The sequence below is a fragment of the Maylandia zebra genome, unplaced genomic scaffold, assembly GCF_041146795.1.
Source record: "Maylandia zebra isolate NMK-2024a unplaced genomic scaffold, Mzebra_GT3a scaffold11, whole genome shotgun sequence".
Classification (NCBI taxonomy): Eukaryota; Metazoa; Chordata; class Actinopteri; order Cichliformes; family Cichlidae; genus Maylandia; species Maylandia zebra.
In genome coordinates, this window is record NW_027490041.1 from 802,134 (window position 1) to 820,000 (window position 17,867).

Sequence of the window (17,867 nt, forward strand, 5' to 3'; positions counted from 1 at the left end):
CTCTGTTTTCATCAGAGGTGTAAATATTACAGCACTGTGTCAGAGTCACTGAGGCTGGAACACAGAAAAAGGAAGTAGATGTATTTATTTTTAGACTTTATTGCCTGGAACCACTTTAAAAATACGCTTTGGGTCACAATTAACTCCAGAAAACCAGGAATCCACATATGAACATTATCTGTGCAGATTTATGCTTCTGAAGGTAAACAGTGAAAACTTGCAGCACTAAATGCACAGATAGCCAGGCGTTTCACATTTTGGGACCATCTGCCAGTTTTCATTTCTTAGGTATTGAAGAGCAGAAATGATTGAATTTTATTTACATGCTTAAAAATGTTTGCTTTTGAATATTATTTGAAGAATTACCCACACACTCAGGCACTGTGGGCCTGTTTCCCTTTGCACAACCGAGTGTTGGAAACGGGCCTTTTCTCTTTAAACTCTGAGGGGCTGTAACTTTGGCTTCTATTGGCAGATTTGCATGATTGACCCTCTTTTTAAAATAGTTTTAGCCAAGAGAATCAAGCTAACATCACTGTTTTTACGTCAGCTCACGTCACACGAGCTGTTTCAAGAAAAGTCCTCCTGTCACACAGTAATGCCTACATCAATCACACCACTCTGCTTAAATAATAATAATAATGTTTAGTGAAGCAGGTGAAGCAAAGGGCTGCTTTTAATAGGCTGGGAGACCCAGGTGTGCTGCTTTAGCTGCTGAGCCTCTCATGCTAGCCTCCATCTATAAGCTGGGATCACAGGAGCACTGCAGTCCTGACTAGATCAAGGATTGTTATTCATGCAGGTGACAAAAGTTTACATTCACAGAGTCATAGGATTGAGCCTGGTTTGAAAAGCAGCTGTTTAATGCAGCTGCTTAGAGTTCACACACAGTAGAAGAATCAGACTTGAGTCACATTTCAAACACTGGAAAAATACTCAGCAAGTAACAATGAAAACAGCACAGACTCAGTATATCCTGTTCAGTCCTGTGTTTGATATGAATGTGCTGTTCAGAGAGGATCTCATGTCCTCTTTTACAAAGCCTTTGTTTCACGATGTTTGTGTATAAATGAATGTAGGTGTGTTTCTAAGTGTGAAGGAGCCCTGGGAGAAAAGACTGAAGCTTGTGCCAAAGAACAAACAGGAAAGAAAGATCAGCATTAATGAAGACGAGCACAGAAGGAGCCCAAGCACGTGTTGCTTTTTCAGATTTCTCTAAAAGTGTGTGTTCATTTGTTCCATCCTTCACAACAAACAACAGCTGACAGACACACATGCACTCTGTGTCACTTCACAGGGGCTGATGAAAGTGGACACAGTAAAGGGAGAGCTGGACCTGCTCTACACATCCTGCACTCTGTTAACAGACTTTATTCTTCAGCATCAACAGATAAAAATACATGAAGATATAGAAACGTTTAACATTGTGACTGTTCACATTAGTGAAGCTGTTACTTTGCTGCCAGGTGGGAAAAGAAGCCTAAAGCTGAGTCTGATTAAACATCTGCTGCACCAGAGAGTTTCATGGCCCTGCTTTATCCTGTGCTTGCTGACCACCTCGTCCTGAAACCTCTTCATCATCCTCACAGTTGTGTGAAGAAAGAGGGAAGCAGGTGGAAACCATCTGTGCTGCTGTGTTCACTTGTGTGTGTGCGTCTATGGTCATATCTAATGTGTACCTACAGACAAACACAAACACCTGGCATTGCACAAGAGTCTCTATGGAGCAACCTGCAGATGTCAGAGATGTGATTAGAGGGTAAAGTGGACTAGTGAGAGCATCTATGTTGTTGTTGTCTGCTGGGGGACAGCATCAGCTCCAGAGATGCATCAGGATCAGCAAACTAATCTGCAAGGCTGCAAGTGTCACTGAAGGAGTTTGAGTCAGTGAGGGACTCAAACTCACACAGCTGCTCAAGAAGGCTCAGCAGCTGCTGTATTTCCTGAGGAGGCTGAGGAAATTTGGTATGTTGGTCAAGATCCTCAGCAGGTTCTACAGCTGCACTGTGGAGAGCAGCCTGACAGCTGCATCACTGCATGGTACGGCAGCACTACTGCAAACCGCAAACGCCTGCAGAGAGTGATAACAACTGTGGAGAAGATCATCAGGACCCCGCTGCCCTCTCTGCAGAGCAGCTACCATCACAGAGTCCAGAGGAGAGACACACCTCTGCCCTCGAGACGAAGGTTCAGAAGTGTGAAATGTAGAACATCCAGACTCAACAACTCCATCTTCCCCACTGCTATCAGACTCCTGAACAGCTGACCGACCTCAAACTGCAGTTTGCACATCAGGTCACTTTGCACACTAAGTTCATTTTGCACATTAAACTCCATGTACATCCATGTACATCGACATCTGCAGACCACACGTGTCTTCAGTTACTTATTTGTACTTATTTGCAGTTATTTATCTTTTTATTTTATTTTTTTAAGTTATTTTTTATCCTTATTTTATCTTTTTATTTATTCTTATCTTGTTCTTTTAACCCTTATCTAACTTGGCATTGTGCACGGTGTGTTTAGATTCAGTTTAAATTCAGGGACACGGAGCCCCTGTTGATCCTCTACCTAATCACACGAGCCACAGTGTGAGAACGGGTGTGGGTCACAATCAGCCAAGGTTTTGGGTGAATCCATTGTGAGATCTAGCCCCACCCCATCATGTGATTTCCTGTGATCAAATGTCCCAGGATGTGAGTGGGCGTTAAGACGTCCATGTCCCTCTTCAAGCAACTTAAAGAAGTCCAGACGCTTTTCTTTCCAAGCTCCTTCAACAACATCATTCATAGAACAACTTCCAGCTTCTTTTGCTCGGCTACAGTTTGGATGGATTTGCATTTAAAGATGCAACAAGACTAAAATGGTTAGGGTCAGGAGGTCAAAGGTCAGAGCTCCTGTGGGTCTGAGGGCGGCCTCACGCTGGAGAAGGATGAAGGAGTCTGACCTGAGCCAGTGTTTGACATGAACACATCAGCACTGCTGTCAGTGAGCCTAACGACAGCCGTTAGCATCATTTCAGTGTTTCAGTCATAAAAACACTTCCTGTCTCTGTGGTGGTTACAGTGACATCATGCAGTTTGTGCTTTGACCTCCAGAGGGCGACAAATCAGCACAGACAGAGAGCTCCATTCAAACTTTGCTGCCATCAGGAATAATTCTTCAAATATAATCATCAGTGTTTGAGCAGCTATGATATCAGGGACAATCTAGACATGTGTGACAATACTGAACATGTCACATGACACACCTCAAACATCATGTGATCCACTCTCAGTCTGCACTTTCATTCATGACTTCAACAGGTTGAAATGAGCTTTGAAGAAACATTCAGTGAAATAAATCTTTCATGGATTCATGTGAGCAGCAGATGAACTTTGTACCAACAACATCTTCAATAACAGAGTCTGAATGAAGCTCAGGTGTTGATGCTGCTCACTGATTGGACGCTTGCTTTCAGCTCTGCTCTCAGTCTTTACTGCACAGGTGAAGGTAGAAAGTGTGACTGGATCTATAGACTGGAAACAGAGAAACATGCTGAACATTTGAAGCTTTGCAGCAGAAATGTTCATGTTACAAATACAGCAGAGCTGATCTGGGATCAGTGTGTTCACACCTGCAGCTACAACAAGGTTTCATGTCTCCACACGTCAGCATGTGAACTTTACTCTGACTCAGTCTGAGCAGTCAGACGGCATATTTTTAAAGTTAACACATCAGCACACACAGAGCTGAGCCCCTCCCACCTGTGCTGAGTTTCAGGTGGAGCCCCGCCTCCTTCCAGGAAGCAGCTCACCTGTGTGTCCGTGTTTAGTGTCCAGGTGTGGAGTGGAGCTTGTTGTTGGTGTGAAGAAACTGTAAGTTTGCTTTGTTTCCTCCTTTAACAGTTTGTCTTTAGGAACTTTACTGTTTGTTCAGCTCGTGTTTGATTTCTTCACACAACAAACTGTGTGTGTTTGTATTTCCGGTCTCTCCATTAAAGTCAGTGTGTAATGTTTCCTGGCTAACATCAGCTGTGTGCAGCTTAGTTCAGCACAAATCTGCCGCTCCATAGTTCACGGTAACGGACTCACAGCTGGACCAACGAGGCCGAGTGTGTCCGCCACTCTGAGCTACGTTCGTGTTTGTGTACTTGTAGTTTGTACTTTGAGTTCACTCAGAGCCCACAGAGGACGCAGCGTACGTGATGACGTCACAGCCCTTTACCTCCTTTACTGTCACTGTGATTAATATTTACACACGAGACACCTGCAGAGCTCTGACGCTAAGCTAGCCACACAGCATGCTAACGCTAAGCTAACGCTAAGCTAACGCTAAGCTAACACTAAGCTAACGCTAAGCTAGCACTAAGCTAACACTAAGAGTTCTTACAGACACGAGTTAAAAAGCTGCTTTTAGTGTGTGATCAGAGTCCAGGACTGAGAGCAGCAGCAGAGCTGATGGATGATGAATTACTGGATGGAAGAAGCTTCTCATTAGCAGTGAATCAGTGTGTGTGCAGTTCTCTGCAAACTCAGCAGCAAGAATTAGTGTGAAGCTTTAACTCTGCTGATCCTCTTTGAATCCTGGATCAGCTGAAATGTTTAAAATGTTGTTCACACGTGTTGGACTGACTGAAGCTTCCAGTCACAGTGAATCAGTGTGTGTCAGTGAATGCATCGTGTGTGCTTCAGGCTCCATCTAGTGGACTGATAGCAGAGCAGCTGATGGCAGCTTCCTCTGCCTCACACTGCTGTCTGACTGCATCCAGCTGACACTGAGATGAAGCAGGAAAGAAGCAGCTGATATTTGGACAGCACACATGATGAAAGGAGGATTTCAGCTGATGTGCACATGAATGATTTGTGTTTCCTCTGCAGGTAGAAAGTGTGTGTGAGCTGAATTGAGCAGCATGGATCAGTGTGAGGACAGAGAGGAGGGAGTCCCTCCCTCTAAAAGCACTCTGTGTGGGGAACATGAGAGCCAGACCAAAGCTCAGAGGTGAGATGACCATCTCTAACTGTCCATGACTCTTCTCCATGTCACAGCTCAGCACTCACATCACTGCTGCATCATTATTCACAGGAACCAGCCTGGACCTCCACCCAGCTCTGTGTCCTTACAGAGTGACTGGTCTAAAGGTCTTCCCATTCATTTTAAAGTCCAGCCTGTGTCTGCTGCAGAGAGGTGAGCTGTTAGTAACAGGAACTCTTTGATTAAACTGCTTGATGTTGTTGGATATAAACTACAAACACGTCGTTCCCTCAGTCCCATTTAAACTGTCTTTTAAAACAAGCCTTTGGTTTCTAAACAACTGAAAACCCACTTCAGCAAACAGGAAGTGATCAGAGCGTCCGTCCACTTCCTGTCAGGCCCTGCAAACATTTCATATTGAAGAAAAGTAGCTGACATCTCACATTTTTACTCCACCACATTCAACCATTTTGACATTTTACAGCATGAAACTCTTGTCACATGACTCCTGTTATGTTATAGAGTCATGTGACCACCAGGGAGGGATTTGTATGGATGAAACACATTCAAATCAATCTGATTCATCAATGGAAACATTTTTGGTGTAAATGCAGCAACACTGAAAACGCTGAAGATAAAAACACAACAGATGAAATATGAACAAATCGAGGCTTTGAATACACGTGTGTGTGTTTGAGACACAGAGATAAATGGATTGTGTGTCTGTCCTATTGCTGCATGAGGGTTTTATTGTAGATTTTGTGCGTGTACACTTTTGACCACGAAGGTGTTGAAAGGGCGTAAAACAGTTGGAGGCACCAGAGTGAACACTAGTGCTGTCAGTAGATTAAAACATGACTAATTAATGACACAATCTTCTGTCATTAATCCTGATTAATCACAATTACTTGATCAATAGCTGCAGTTACATTTTCCAACTTTATATTTAAGCCTGTAACAGACGTTTACACCATATAATGAAGTCAATGCAGAATAAACACAAAGAATGTTAAACGCTTCAATTCAAAGAGACTTTGAATAGTTTTCAGTCTTTAACTCAGCTTCTCTGCTGTAAATACAACTTTGTAACAAACATATATACTAAAAGCTAAGTGTGCACTAATATATAATAATATATAATCTATATTACTGCTGTTAATGAAAATGTTTAATCAGACTCATCACAGGGTTACTGTGGATTAATTTGGATTAATCACCATTAAACATCATTTTTAATGTAAACGAATCAAAGTTCATTTCATGAGCAAACAGACTCGAGAGAAAAGGGCAAATTTACACACTTAACATGTTTATTGAACATGTAAACATTGATTAACCTCCTGAATGAGCCGACCCCCCCAGGGACAGTCCTGCATGCTAATGATGGGCTCTGCTCTGTACCTGCAGGATTCTGTCAGCCACAAACTCCTCAGCTGATCCTGAATCTGAGCCCATCTGTCAAACAATCATTTTCTTCACAGGTCTGTGGAGGTGGCACTGATCCTGCAGCAGTCTAACACTCTCTGTCACTCTTCTTCAAGTCTTTGACACGAGGAACCAAAACTATGTTATTAACAACACTAACAGGTCTGCAGTTTGTCCACTTGGCAGTTGTGTCATCAGTGCTTTGCATCGTTGTGATATTTTAAGCTGGAAGTGCTTCGGTGAAAAAGAAAATTCCTTCTGTCACGATGTGCAGAATCCTTCATGTTGGTCGGCTGGTCCGTCTTGTTATTTTTTTAATACTCAAACTTTCTATTGAGAGGTCAGTGTGTGTTTGTCATCTTCCATATTGAGCTGATTGGTTCAGCTGCCGTCACTAACAGATGTGCTGCACATCTGCACGTGTGCAAAGGTAACTCTACTCGGACAAACTGCTCGAAGTGCGTTGATAGAAACATTTCAGGGATTTTGAGTCGTTCTGCTCTCCAGATGTGTCGTGTTAAAGGTTTTTATCATGTTAATCATGATAACAGATGAACCCCTAACCCTAACCCTACATGTTAATTTTGACAGCACTGGTAACTCCTTTTTAATGTTCTTCTGTCAGATCATTGATTAGACTCGACTCCAAACACGAGACTCAGAAAACTCAAATGAAAACTAAAATCAAAGCAATGAGAAAAGGACTTCTTGTGTTAGAATGAAAACATATGGAAGAGGTCAGGTTTCAAACACTCGATGAATCTACTGCACAGTTACATTCAGGGACCTTTGGCCTCCTGAGAGCATTAGTTGATGGTTCATCACAGTTTTCTCAAAGTTTCCTCTGAGCTTCTGCAGCATCATCACTTCCATCACTGATGAAAGAAAGTTCATAGAAAACAGAAAATATATCTTCACAATCTGAGAGTCTAAAACTTGGCAGACTTGATTCAGATGAAGTTATTTGAGCAGAAACTCCTGGATCTTTATCCTGTGTTGATCTAATCCTTCATGGTTCTTCCACAGAGTGGAGCAGCAGAGCTCAGAGGTTCCCAGTGGTCAGTCTGCCCAGCAGCATCAAACACAGCTGGACTCCATATTTATGGTCTGTACATGTACAACAACTACTTTATTATTAATATTAATAATAATACATTTATTTATAGGTCCCTTTCAGAACACCAAGGACTCTGTGGACTAAATGACCAAAAGAAAACAAACTTTGAAATCAGACGGTGCAAATGTGATCACAGGGAAACGTTTTAAACATCGAGGCTTTAAACAGAAACCAAAGTGAAACAGTTTGTAGTCGAGATCAGTGGGAATGAAGCTGAATAACTGTTTCTTCAATATCTTTGAGCTCTTAAAAAAAGAAAAACTAGCTGAAAGTCTGGCTGCTCTTATGAAAAGTACAGAGAAATTATGGGTCGCTCAACACTTGTACACAATATAAGAGTTTAAATAAATCTAAAGAATAACTCAAAGTCCTACAATCATACTGATAAAGTCATCTACAGCTAACTATCCAAGTGGATTTGTTTAAGACAGCTCCATCTGCTGGTGGCCCTCTGCAGGTGCATGAAAAGGGGCGTGTTTATAGTGAAAGTAGTAGAGAAAGTAAACCCCACGGGAAGGAGGAGGACTCTCAGCGGCTTCCAGCTCATATTCAGACATTTGACTTCTCACTGAAAGCAGCAAGTTTGAGTGTCTGTACCTTAGTTCGAAGAGATAACATGTCAGTAGTAATTAGAGTTGATTGAGCAATGCTGTCCTTGTAATGTAGTTTATGATTTTTATGGACAAGTCCAGTTTTTCTGTAGAGCCTCTCAAGTTGGTGACAGCAGCAGTGGAAGTTCACGTGTAAACCAGAGCAGCAAATCAGGTCCAAATGTGTTGTTCACAGTGAGTGGGATCATCATTGGCTGCTATGTTAACCTCCTGCAGCAGGATGTCTTTGGTCAGAGAATGGATAGATCACTAAGTCATTGTTGAGTTTAGGGAGACAGTAGACAGTTGGAGGAGGTTCAGCCAGTTGACACACAGTAGATAAAATAACTGAAGGCAGGAGCAGACACCTGTATGACTTTCCACCTCTCACATAGATTATTGTCCCTGGGCAGCGCCACAGGGCTGGTAGATGTAAACAAAGCTGGAGGAGAGGATTTATTCATCTGAGAAAAGTCACAGAGTTGTGTCTTGATGCTCAATCATCCAGGTACGTAAATCCCAAAAAGCTTGATTCTGTTCATCTGGATGTTTTCAGAGGGAGAAACGTTTCATCATCATCAGGTGACTTCTTCAGTCTCAGCTGACTGCAGGTTTCAATCTCATAAACAGGACATTTGTATGACTGAAACCAGCCCACTGAAGGAACAATGGGCTGGGAGGTCAGTTCATTGATCATTGGTACGCATATTGTCAGGACCATTGATCAATGGTTGTTGATCAATGGTCATGAGTCCAGTTCACAGAGAGCTGGGGAATGGCTGCAATCACAGCATGTAAGATGGTGACAGTTGTACCCTTAGGCCCCTCCTCCATTCAGAGATGGTCTTTCCTTTTCACATAAATGGCCTCCTTGACTCCGCCCTCAAACCAGCGTTCACATTTACTCAGGACCTTCTTGATGTGAAGTTCTTCTGCTTCGCTGGCTGCTGTGTCTGTGGGGATGGTGTTTGTTCTGTGTTGTAGTGTCCTGATGACGCCCAGTTTGTGCCCCAGTGGATGATGAGAGTCAAACCTTAAATACTGATCTGTATGCGTAAACAGAGTGAACCTTTAAGACCAGTTGTCTGTACGATCAACTCAGTCACCTGAAACATCTCCAAGTTTCTGGCTTTGATCATCAACCTGTTGGTAGTTCAGCTCTGAACACCAGTGAAATGTTTCTCCCACTGAAATCGCTGCATTCATATGAACAGCATCAACGTTTTGGGATCATGGAGTTGTGGACAAAGTCTCAGTTAATCAGATAAAGTCAAACCTATAATTGGTAAAGAGTTCGTGGATGATATGCCCCTTGATCGTAAAGAAGTGGATGTTGTGTGGACTAAAGTTCAGAGTGGTGGCTCATTCATAAAGTATTCTGTTCCAGCTGCTGGAGGACAACATCATCACTTTTGTGAAGAACGAGCTGAAGAAGATCCAGAAGGCTCTGAATCCAAATAAGCCCCAGTGCTTGGAGTTTCAGAGGGAGGATGATGAGCAGAGGAGAAACAGCAGAGAGGCATTTGTGAAGATCACAGTGGACTTCCTGAGGAGAATGAAGCAGGAGGAGCTGGCTGACCGTCTGCAGAGCAGTAAGAGGATTTATCTAAAGATTTAAGCTGCTGGATAAATGAGAGACTTGTGACACCAGTGTGTTCAGTCATTTCTCAGTGGGTCAGAAATTGTCATCAGCATTTTGTAAAATGTGATTGTTAAAGTTGTATTTTTATTATTATTATTCAGAACTTCCAGCTGCTGTTTGTCATCGTAACCTTAAATCCACCCTGAAGAAGAAGTTCCAGTGTGTGTTTGAGGGCATCGCTAAAGCAGGAAACCCAACCCTCCTGAATCAGATCTACACAGAGCTCTACATCACAGAGGGAGGGACTGCAGAGGTCAATGATGAACATGAGGTCAGACAGATTGAAACAGCATCCAGGAAACCAGACAGACCAGAAACAACCATCAGACAAGAAGACATCTTTAAAGCCTCACCTGGAAGAGATGAACCAATCAGAACAGTGCTGACAAAGGGAGTGGCTGGCATTGGGAAAACAGTCTTAACACAGAAATACAGCCTGGACTGGGCTGAAGACAAAGCCAACCAGGACATCCAGTTCATATTTCCATTCACTTTCAGAGAGCTGAATGTGCTGAAAGAGGAAAAGTTCAGCTTGGTGGGACTTGTTCATCACTTCTTTACTGAAACCAAAGAAGCAGGAATCTGCAGCTTTGAAGACTTCCAGGTTGTGTTCATCTTTGATGGTCTGGATGAGTGTCGACTTCCTCTGGACTTCCACAAAACTACAATCCTAACTGACCCTAGAAAGTCCACCTCAGTGGATGTGCTGCTGATAAACCTCATCAGGGGGAAACTGCTTCCCTCTGCTCGCCTCTGGATAACCACACGACCTGCAGCAGCCAATCAGATCCCTCCTGACTGTGTTGGCATGGTGACAGAGGTCAGAGGGTTCACTGACCCACAGAAGGAGGAGTACTTCAGGAAGAGATTCAGAGATAAGAAGCAGGCCAGCAGGATCATCTCCCACATCAAGACATCACGAAGCCTCCACATCATGTGCCACATCCCAGTCTTCTGCTGGATCACTGCTACAGTTCTGGAGGATGTGCTGGAAACCAGAGAGGGAGGACAGCTGCCCAACACCCTGACTGAGATGTACATCCACTTCCTGGTGGTTCAGGCCAAAGTGAAGAAGGTCAAGTATGATGGAGGAGCTGAGACAGATCCACACTGGAGTCCTGAGAGCAGGAAGATGATGGAGTCTCTGGGAAAACTGGCTTTTGATCAGCTGCAGAAAGGAAACCTGATCTTCTATGAATCAGACCTGACAGAGTGTGGCATCGATATCAGAGCAGCCTCAGTGTACTCAGGAGTGTTCACACAGATCTTTAAAGAGGAGAGAGGACTGTACCAGGACAAGGTGTTCTGCTTCATCCATCTGAGTGTTCAGGAGTTTCTGGCTGCTCTTCATGTCCATCTGACCTTCATCAACTCTGGACTCAATCTGCTGGAACAACAACAAACAACCTCCAAGAAATCTAAATTATTTAACAAACTAAACCTACAATCTCTCCACCAGAGTGCTGTGAACAAGGCCTTACAGAGTCCAAATGGACACCTGGACTTGTTCCTCCGCTTCCTCCTGGGTCTTTCACTGCAGACCAATCAGAATCTCCTACGAGGTCTGCTGACACAGACAGGAAGTAGCTCACAGACCAATCAGGAAACAGTCCAGTACATCAAGGAGAAGCTCAGTGAGAATCTGTCTGCAGAGAAAAGCATCAATCTGTTCCACTGTCTGAATGAACTGAATGATCGTTCTCTAGTGGAGGAGATCCAACAGTCCCTGAGATCAGGACGTCTCTCCACAGATGAACTGTCTCCTGCTCAGTGGTCAGCTCTGGTCTTCATCTTACTGTCATCAGAAGAAGATCTGGATGTGTTTGACCTGCAGAAATACTCTGCTTCAGAGGAGGCTCTTCTGAGGCTGCTGCCAGTGGTCAAAGCCTCCAACAAAGCTCTGTGAGTACATTTGTACTCATGTCTTTACTTTTAACATAAACAGTGTAATGTGTGATGGACCCTTAAAAACTTAAACATATTTATTTACATGATTATCAGCACTAAATACAGTATATTATAGTTAATGTTTGATAGCAGCATTGATAGCATAAATTTCAGTGTCTAAAACATATCTGGGTGTCAGCTTTAATCAAAGTCATATCCAGAATCATCCTGTAAGTAAACTTTATTTATACAGCAGCTTTCACAGGTGAAAAACCACAAAGTGCTTTACAATAGAAACAGGCAATAAAAACACAGAACATAAAAACATTAAACAGCAAACACTGAACATCATACAGCCTAAAACTAGTTAAAGGCCACTCTGAATACTAGAGTCTGAATAAATGAGTTAGTGGGACCAGTAACAGCCTTTAACTGGAAGATCTCAGATGTGAGAAGAGCTGTAGGATTGTAGAAAGTCAGAAATATAGACTGGGACTAAAAGTAAGGACTAAAACTTTAAATAAAGCCTAAAATGAACTGGTTACCAGTGTGAAGAGATTAAACTGGAGTAATGTCCAGTCTGTTTCATGTGCTGGTTAAAAGCCTCGCAGCATCATTCTGTACTGACTGAAGATGTTCAAAGACTGTGATGGAGCCATAGGTGATCAACTCCCTCATTCCTCCTCTGGTCTTATTGCTCAGCTGAAGAGGAGTTCACTTCTATATGTTACAATCAGCATCACCAGTACAGCTCCAAGGATCTGCAGCTGCTGGCAGATTCAGTCATGCATGCTTGATTGTTTTTCAGTCTCTCAGGTCAGATGAAGTCATATTCTTTATGAATTAGCATAAGAAGTCAATAAAAATTCAAAGCAAATCAAGATGAGCGTTTATTCTTGTTTTAACAAATATATGAGCGAGAGGGACCTTTTTAGTCTAAAGTTATAATCATCTGCCACATTTCTAATCTCTTTACTACGTGGACTTTTAAAATATTTTCTGTTCCCCCAGACTGAGTCTCTGTAACTGGTCAGAGAGTTCATTTAACTTGTCATTTGATAATAGTTTGTTATCAAATTACAGTTTTTCAAATTGTGTTTTTATTTTGTTTTTTAGCCTGAGTGTCCCTGATCTCTCAGACAGAGGCTGTGAAGCTCTGTCCTCAGTTCTCAGCTCCCAGTCTTCTACACTGAGAGAGCTGGACTTAAGTAACAACAACCTGCAGGATCCAGCAGTGAGGCATCTTTCTGCAGGACTGAGAAGTCCACACTGTAAACTGAATACTCTGAGGTGAGATCAAGTTATGTTGTGCTTTTCATCAATTGACAGAATTAACCAATAAGAATCCACTAAATGGGAAAAAAGTCAGTTAAACTTCTGTAATAGTTTTATGATAATTTAATGAGCAGAGAGTTATTGATCAATATGTCAGCTACTTTGGTGCTAATGCACTGCCCGGCACATGGAGCCCAATTGGCATTTGCAATAGAATACCAGAATTGATTGACCATTGTCAGTTAACAAATGTCAGCGTCATCCATTTGTTGACTCTCAGTAAAAACACAGGATTAATTGCTAAATCTAATAACTCTTTAGTGCACCCTCATTGCAACTTAACAACAGTGTTTGTTTAATGTTTATCTGTCATTTTTCAGACTGAGTCACTGTAAGCTCTCAGAGAGAGGCTATGAAGCTCTGTCCTCAGCTCTCAGCTCCCAGTCCTCTAGTCTGAGACAGCTGGACCTGAGTAACTCTGACCTGCAGGATTCAGGAGTGAAGCTTCTGTCTGCTGGAGTGAAGAGTCCACACTGTAAAATGGAAACTCTCAGGTCAGAATTAAAAATTTTCCAATGATGATCACGTTAAACCTGATTTCTATTACTGCATAAACAGGAAATTGATTTTTAAAAAAGTCTTAATGTAGAAATTAGTGTCTGAGGTTTTTAGTGATATTTGTTCACTTTCTGTCTTTCATTTGCAATGAAATGTCCCATCTGCTCCTCTGAGTCCAAAATCTTTATTTTAGCAGTGCTTCATCCACCAAACCTTCTAGTTCGATTCCTGTATTCTGAAGGTTTTTACAGAGCTGTTTGTTCAGATATCAGAATTTGATTTTCAGAAACATTTAGTAATAAAAATATGATCAATTGATTATTTCTGACTGAAAAGATGAAATATATATTTGGTCATAGTGATATGACTCATTGCCTCACTTAAACATAAAATGTAAACAAAAATTCAAAACAATAGATTAATACAAAACAGAATTTGACTGTTGAGCTTAAAGTGAGCTTCAATGTTATCCACTTCCTGTTTTATTTTGGTAGTTATCGTCTCTGATTTTTACCCCAACATTGTCTACATTAGTTTCAGCTGTAGAAGGTTTTATTGACTGTTTGATTTGTCACTTTTTTTAACTATAATTGTTGACTTATAAGCTATTGCTTAAAAATGTATTTTCATTAAAATACCAAATAATTTATTACTTTATCATCTAATTAGATTATAATTCTGTAAATAAGAGCGATAGTGTGGCCTGTGTGGGTTGTCTTCAGGTTCTCTGCTTCCTCCCACAGTCCAAGAACATGCATGCTGGGTTAACTGGAGATGTGTGATTGTGAGCATAAATGTTTGTCTGTCTAGCTCTGTTTCTACCTGGCTACATCACCGTTACTGATGCTGAACCAATAACCTGGTCTGGACCAGGTTATGTTCAGAGTTTTTGTTTAAAATCAGCTGAAGTGCCTCATTTTCACTGATTCTTTCATTTACAGAAAGCTTTAAGTGAGATATAGATTCAGTCATATGTTACTAATATTACTTTTAACCTGAGTAGCGAAAGTCCGCGGTGATCTGAAAATGATGTGACGGGAGTTGTGCCGTTCTCTGCGGCTTCAGTGACCCTCGAGCTCTCGACTAGCTGGGTAACAGACGTCGCTGAAAACGTCGAAGCACTTTTGCACTTTTGCAAATATGCGATATCTTGATAAACCGAGCAGATATTTGAAGTTTACACAACCACATTCTCCCCTGAAAATATGTTAAAAGTTTATTTTGTGACCCAGGAAGATTAATAAGAGTAATTTTAAAACTTAGTAGCGGTCGCCATTACTGGAAGCTGGAGTTTGGCTGGGCCGCACTATGAATTCTGGGATATGGTGGGCCACGAAGGACACACCCGACCCATCCTTCAAATTCGGGGAAAGGAGGACGCATTTGTCGGCTGCATTCGGAGGAATTTGGACAGCCTTCGGTGCGTCGCTGTGACGTAATCCGTCTACAAATGTGTCCTCAGGAGGACGCAGCCCATGAATTTGTACACACCGAGCCTGCGTGCTGGTAGCACCTTAGCCACAGCTCGGGTGAAAGAAGCTGAAAAAGAAGGTTTTCTAGTTTGTAAGGAGGAAAAAACTGAGAGGACTAAGTGAAAGAGAGGCTGGAGAGTAACACAGAGCAGCAATGAATGCTGCTCACACAGTTTAGACAGTTTAGCATCAAATGTTCGAGTGAGTTAGCTCCCAGCTAACTAGCAGAGCAGCTAACTAGCAAACCAGCTAACTGCACCCACAAGCTGCGACTGCGTCTTTCTAACAAGAGCATCAGACACTCAGACTGGTTTTCTTTGTGGATGATGATGTATTCTCACACTGATCCTTCATGATGATGCTGTCATCCACCCACTGCTCCTGGTGTTGCCAATTCCTCAGTAAGGAAAATCGCTATTGGCTGTCCTAAAAGTCGCTGGAAGTCGCTAAATGATGTCATCGCCTAATTTGGATAAATGGTCATGTAATTGTAATTGTAACGTACGTTGTAGGAGAGAAAAATAACATCGTGGAAGAGACATAACGTGAGTAAAAAAATGTCCTTGAATGCATTTAAATAAATAAATCATAGTTCTGTCTGTAACTATTACAACACTCTCACCACATTTGTTAACAATTCTCTCAACAAATGTGTTTTTCCTCGTTCTTTGTTATCCAGCTGCGACTTTGGTTATATATGTGTCATAAACAGGATAAAGCAGTGCAGGTTCAATGTAATCAAACCTCAGACTGAGTTCAAAATCCTCACCTGTCCCTGATACCACGTCAGCACCAGAACCATGATGTGTTTACTCACATTTAAAAAGGTGGAGGGCAGTGTGAATGGACTGTTGTCATTGGTCTGAATGTGCCTCTATAAACATGTGCTCTTCATTATTGATGTTTTCCTAATGAACAGAAAATGAGACTTAATAAAATCCTTCTGACTGTTGTTGGAGCAGGTTGGGTCCTGGGTTTGAGTCCCCCACTGAACCACAGGGGCTTTTAGCTTTGTTTCACAGTGTATAGAACAACAAATAAAACCAAATCACAAAAAAACGCATCAAACTTTGAGGGTTGAACCAAGGATGAGGAAGCAGACTCGGCCCCAAACATCTGGATATATGGATGTTACCACAGCAACCACAGCAGTGTGCTCTCAGTATATTTAGTTGTATAAAGGTGTTTGTGGTGTGTTGCAGCTGAAGCATGTATGTTGACACAGGGAGAAAATAGTGTGAGGACACTGTTCACAGCAGTCACAGCTCGCTGCCTTCAACAGTCTCTTCCTTCCTTGTTTGGATGTCACTGATATCATCTTCTGCTCTCACACTGACCACCTGTTGGAGCTAACATGCTAACATGGAAGCAGCAGGTATGCCACCTGTGGCAGCTGAGGTCACGTGACCTGAGTGTTTGAACCACACGTTGGAGCAGCGTTTCCAAACATCTGCACTTCAGAAGCTCCAAAGTGTGGAAATGTCACTGTGGAGCGTCTCATCACTATCTAAGAGATTTTCTTGCCTCTGCAAAGCGAAGCTTGCAAACAGCACCATAGTTTGTCAATCCCAACCAATCAGAGCGCTCCTTATGTCACGTCACATGACTCGTGTGTTTTCCTCTTTGATTAGCACCCAAAGAACTAAAGAAAGGCTAAAAGGACGTTCAGCCAATCAAATCCCTCCTAGCAACAGGAAGTCTATAGAGGAAATGGAGCAGAGAAGGAGAATCACCAGTTTAAATGTCTGAGTTTTAAACTGGTGACCCTCTAAAGAGGCTTTTATTCACTCTTTCTGTTTTCTTTACAGCTTTTTTCACCATTTAAACTGTTTAATATCAGATTTAGAAATAACTTTTGGACAGTTTTTCTACATTTGCACTAAAATGTGACATAAGTAATGACTTTCTGACTTTACGTGGGACTAATCTAACGACTCAGCCTGGCTATGTTGGACTGGGTGTGGCAGCAGCTCCCAGTTTGAGTTCAGGAGACAGACACCCTCTCTACTTTGAAGATCAGCTGCAAACTTTCCTTTTTGATAAAGCTTATAGTTCGAGCTGGATCAGGTGACCCTGAACCATCCCTTAGTTATGCTGCTGTAGGCTCAGGCTGTTGGTGGACTTCCCATGATGCTCTGCTTTCTTCTCCCCTCTTTTCACTCCTGATGCTTTTATATGTCACTACTGCATGTCCTTAACTTTTGTCTCTCTGTTTTGTTCTTGTCTCTCTGAGCTCATCTCTTCTCTTTCCCCTCACCCTGCAACCAGTCATGGTAGATGCTCCTCCTGGAGCCTGTTTTCACTGGGAGGATCTTTGTGTCAAAGGGAGTTCTTCTTCCCACCATCACCAAGTGCTGCTCACAGTGGATTGTGTCGTGAAATCTATCAATGTAGAGCAGTGAGACAAACCACGGAGGCCCCAGAGAAGTGCAATCAAACGATGAGTTTATTAACACACAGGAGAAAACATCAGCCTATGACTTCTGACAAAAATACATGTTGTGGACACTTACAAAGCAGTGGGGTACACGCCCCCCCATGGCGTCAATAAAAATAGTCAGAGTAAAATATGTTCCAGACATTAGTCACAGTTAATGGTACATCTTGTACATGTTTAATGGCTATAAACAGACACAGAACTTCTCTTTTCTGTAACACCTTCCATACAAGGTAATAAACTTCAAGCCCTCAGGGTCTCTGGGGCTAATTATTGACTCTGGTCATCTGTTGCCAAGTAGAGTAAAATATAGTGAGACACCAAATGAGTTAAGGCCTCAGGCCTGACACATTCCTAGATTATATGTGTTATATGTATTGTAAGCATCCATGCAATCATCCTGTTCTAGTTTCCCTCAGCATGGATCACCTGGACAGTCACGCCAGTGAAGCTTAAGACCCTTAATGAACCGAACATCAACTCGACATAAGCACAAATATGCAATGTGTAT

At 42.2% G+C, this 17,867-nt stretch overlaps 2 protein-coding genes and 1 long non-coding RNA gene across 3 annotated transcripts in view; all 3 read left to right on the forward strand.

Annotated features, from left to right (window-relative positions):
- Positions 1-3,796: 3,796 nt before the first annotated feature.
- Positions 3,797-5,160, forward strand: LOC143415906 (uncharacterized). Its single transcript, XR_013096334.1, has 3 exons — positions 3,797-3,857; positions 4,860-4,980; positions 5,065-5,160. It is a non-coding gene; the product is annotated as an uncharacterized LOC143415906 (long non-coding RNA).
- A 2,281-nt stretch (positions 5,161-7,441) lies between these two features.
- Positions 7,442-17,867, forward strand: part of LOC112433918 (protein NLRC3-like) — a 255,062-nt gene continuing 244,636 nt past the window's right edge. Inside the window, exon 1 of the mRNA XM_076881304.1 lies at positions 7,442-7,483. Coding sequence (XP_076737419.1) covers positions 7,481-7,483 — 3 coding nt within the window. The 5' untranslated portion in view covers positions 7,442-7,480. The remainder of the gene's footprint in view (positions 7,484-17,867) is intronic.
- LOC112432209 (NLR family CARD domain-containing protein 3-like) overlaps positions 9,386-17,867 on the forward strand; it is a 9,336-nt gene continuing 854 nt past the window's right edge. The window contains exons 1-5 of the mRNA XM_076881405.1: positions 9,386-9,403; positions 9,473-9,677; positions 9,829-11,629; positions 12,731-12,904; positions 13,270-13,443. Coding sequence (XP_076737520.1) covers positions 9,386-9,403; positions 9,473-9,677; positions 9,829-11,629; positions 12,731-12,904; positions 13,270-13,443 — 2,372 coding nt within the window. The remainder of the gene's footprint in view (positions 9,404-9,472; positions 9,678-9,828; positions 11,630-12,730; positions 12,905-13,269; positions 13,444-17,867) is intronic.